Source organism: Calidris pugnax, unplaced genomic scaffold (genome assembly GCF_001431845.1).
Source record: "Calidris pugnax isolate Ruff unplaced genomic scaffold, ASM143184v1 scaffold133, whole genome shotgun sequence".
Lineage (NCBI taxonomy): Eukaryota > Metazoa > Chordata > Aves > Charadriiformes > Scolopacidae > Calidris > Calidris pugnax.
The window spans coordinates 1,676,210-1,679,916 of NW_015090977.1; the positions used below are offsets into that span (position 1 = coordinate 1,676,210).

Sequence of the window (3,707 nt, forward strand, 5' to 3'; positions counted from 1 at the left end):
TCTGCTCTGTGGGACAACTGGGGAAGATGGAAAGTCCTCTGGAAGTGCCAGCTCTCTGTTTCTTGTTGTGAGGTGTCGCTGTTGCCAGTTGTCGGTGTAATTTATTCTCTCTTGCTCTGTGAGAAAACACGACTTACAAACCCAGCACCAGGGCACTGGCTGTTAATATGTGTGGGGTGGACAGATGGGCCGTGGGGATCACACTAAAGCCCTTGGCTGGCTGGTCGCTCTGGCTCCTGACGGGGAAGGAGGGGAGCAGGAGCAGGGAAAGGTTAGTGCCCTGGGACTTTGGATGCTAAGCTCATTGCTGCAGACGTTTGTGCCTGGCAGATTTGTGAGGCCGGGCCGGGAGGGGAGACAGATGTCGGCTTTCATAAAACCCACCCATCCGTTCGTGGTTTCCTCCTGATGGTGGCAAAGTGGCTGTGGTGGGACAGGCTGATGGCATGGTCTTGCCCGGTTCCAGTGGCGTGGAGGAAGGGGGAATTTTACCTGAAAGGCCCCTTTGGCTCAGAGCTCAGACCAGCTGGGAGGTCTCCCTTCTGCCCAGGGCTCAGCAATCTGGAATATATGCAGGAATTAGGCAGGGTTTTCCTGCCTCACACATGACAACCAGCAGATTTTCAGACGGGGTAAATTGCATGGCGTGATTCCTGCAGTGCTGAGCCCCTGCAGAGCTCCTCCAGCCCTTCCACTCCCACTCCAGTGCTCCCAGCTGAGCCCCGGCACCGGCTGCCAACACACCAAGGACAGCCTGAGCTCTTTCCCTGCTGGAGGGGCACACGCTGGAATAACCATCTCAATCCTTTGCTCCTGTGTGCCAGTCTCTCCCCAGGGTCTTCTCCTCCTCCTCCCTTAATCCCCGGGTGGGACAAGGCAGCTGGGAAATGAGGAGAGCGAGCAGCAGCCAGGAGAGAGAGCTCTTTGCTCAGCAAAGGAGCCTTTTTAAAGTGCTGACAGTGTGAGGCATTTTGGCTTTAATCTCCAACAGATGTTCCCCCTGCCAGGAGAAGGCCTGCAGCGATGTCCGCTGAAGGAATCCTGCTTCTCCCAACAGCATCCCTGCACCGGGCGGCTTTCCCTGGAGCTCTGCATCACAGGGGGAGTGAGAGCCCAGCCACATCAGCATTCAAAGAAGGTTTAAGCAAAATCCAGCCCTAACCCAGGCACAAATCCATCCCTCCACCCAAATTTGCATCTCCAGGTTTTACCCCCAGCTTTGGTGGTCAGTTGGGGCCCGACAGATGGAAGCAGATGGCCAGAGAGGCAGAAGCAAGGAGAAGGCTTAATAACCTTGCAAGACCCCCCCAGGGCAGGGTCACCCCACTGCTTTGGGGTTCGTGTGTATGAAACACAGGCCCTAATTCTGCCCGGAGGTTGTGGGACGGGATAAATCCCGGCGGGGGGAGGTGGGGGGCAGCAGCCTGGGGGGCTGTGGGTAGTGCTGGGCAGGGGGGAGCAGGTCCCAGCCAGCAGGAGGTTCCTTGGGCACCTTTAAGAGAGGTAGAAGGTACTGGGTGTGCCCCATAGATGGCACTCACTGTCGGGGAAATCCCTGACAAATTTGGAACTGAAGATACAGAATGGGTGGAAAACATCCATCTTGGATGGATGCTCCAACATCCTCTAGGCTCTGTGGAATTTTGATTTTAATCCTCCTTGCTGCCCCTCACCCCCTGCTCCCAAGGATGCTGTTATTTCTTGTACAGAATCTAACCCCTCCCCGCAGCAGCACCCATTCTTTGCGGGTCCTACGCAGGGACACAGTATCTGTCACTGATTTGGTGTCCCTGTCCCCAGCTGCCGTGTCTCCAGGGTCACCCACATGCGGCGAGAGCCCGGGGGTCCCGGGAGGATGCTTTCCCGGAGCGGCTGGAGCCGGGGGTACTGCCGGGCCCCCCCACACCACCCAGGGGCTGCTCTCTGTCGCATGTCCCCGCCTGCCCGGGGAAAGGGACAGCAGGGCTGTGTGTACAGAGCTGCCCTCGCCATCCCCCTGCTCCTCGGGGACCGGAGGCGGCCACCGAGCCCCGCTGGCGGCAGCCGAGCCCTTTTTGGGCTGGGCTCTCACGTAGCGCTGCGGTGGAGCGGAGCCCGCGGGAGCCCCCGGGAAGAGCCGGGGAGTCGGTGGGGCGGGACGGAGCCTCGGGCAGGGCTGGGCTGGGCTGGAGGCGGCGGGGGACACCCCGGCTTTCCCTCCGCTCCGCCCCGCCGCATCCCCGCCAGCATCCCCGAGGGGGGGGGCGGCGGCGCCGCCTGCACCGGGGGCTGAGCGCGGCCTCGGGGGCGGCGGGGGAAGGCGGCGGGGGACGACGGGGACACCCCGGGGGCGGTCCGCGGCCCTCGATCCTGCCCCGGGGGCCGAACCGGGCTGGCCCCTCCTCCGGCACGGCCTCCCGCGGGGCGGTGAGCCCCCAGCGCAGAGCGGCGGCGGCGGGGCGCTCTCGGAGCCCGCTCCGCCGGGCCATGGCGAGCACCGGCGGTGGCGGCGCCGCCCCCGGGGGCTCGGGCTCAGGCTCGGGTTCGGGCACGGCGCTGCCCACCCGCTTCCAGGAGACCGAGAAGCTGCTGGCGCCGACCGAAGGCCGGGAGGAAAAGGGCCTCCGCGGCTCCAAATCCTTCACGGCCGCGCTGCCCGGCGAGACGGAGCGCAACGGGCACGGGCTCGCCTACAAGTCGGTATCGGTCGGGCACCTGGAGGCGGCCCCGCTCTCGCCGTCGCGGCTCAGCCTGGGCAGAGCCTCCTCCACCGCCACCAGCACGGCGGCACCGGAGCAGGGCCGCCCGCGGGACTACCTGGTGCTCGCCATCTTCTCCTGCTTCTGCCCCGTCTGGCCCATCAACGTCGTGGCCCTCGTCTTCTCCATCATGGTGAGTGGGGGCACCCCCCCCGGGGACACGACACCGGGACCCGCCCCGGTTCTCCCCGGTACCCGCCGCCGCCGCCCTCGACGGCCGGAGCCGGGACCGGAGCTGTCCGCGGTGCTGCACCGGCGGGGACCGGGGAGGGGGCGCGGCGGGCACCGGGGAGGGCGCGGCAGGGACCGGGGCGGGAGGCGCCCGCACAGCTCCCGCCGCTCGGTTCCCGCAGGACGGTTCCCGATGGGGGAAGGGAGGCGGGTGGCGACGGGCAGAGATTCTCTCCGAACCGGCGGGGACCCCCCGGTAGAACCGGCGCCCGACCCCCGGAACAGAATAGAGAAGGGCGGCCCCGGGATTCGGGGGTGGGATCCGGGCACACCCAGCGCAGGGATGCGGGATGCGCGGTGGTGGCCCCGGGAAGCACGGTGGGCTCCGGGAAGCCCGGTCCCTGCCGCCCCGGCAGCGATCCAGAGCGGCTCGCCGGGTTTCCCCGGGAAGGAGCGACGAAGCGAAGCGAAGGCAAAGGGATCTCCCTCCGCACCTCCTTGCAGCCCAGCCCAGCCCTGCAGCACTGGGGAGACCCCGGTTGGGGGCTGGTTCCTCTCCTCAGACACTTCAAAGGGGCGGGCTGCACCTCCAGCTCCTTTAGTTGCCCTGGAAAAGCGATTTTCTCCATTAAACATCCCCCACACCTCAGCAAACACCCCACCAGCAGAGCAGGGGAGAAGAAAGGCAGCCAGCTTCCCACCCAGCTCAGGTACAGGTGGCTCTGTCAGAGCAGCTCTGCAAAGCACAGCCACCCCCTTGTATCCATCAGGACACCCCACTGCTTTACAGCCCCCCCC

General features: G+C 65.4%; 1 protein-coding gene across 1 annotated transcript in view; it reads left to right on the forward strand.

The window, feature by feature from the left end:
- Positions 1-2,388: 2,388 nt before the first annotated feature.
- TUSC5 (tumor suppressor candidate 5) overlaps positions 2,389-3,707 on the forward strand; it is a 13,536-nt gene continuing 12,217 nt past the window's right edge. Inside the window, exon 1 of the mRNA XM_014953344.1 lies at positions 2,389-2,871. Within this exon, the coding sequence (XP_014808830.1) occupies positions 2,467-2,871 (405 nt within the window). The 5' untranslated portion in view covers positions 2,389-2,466. The remainder of the gene's footprint in view (positions 2,872-3,707) is intronic.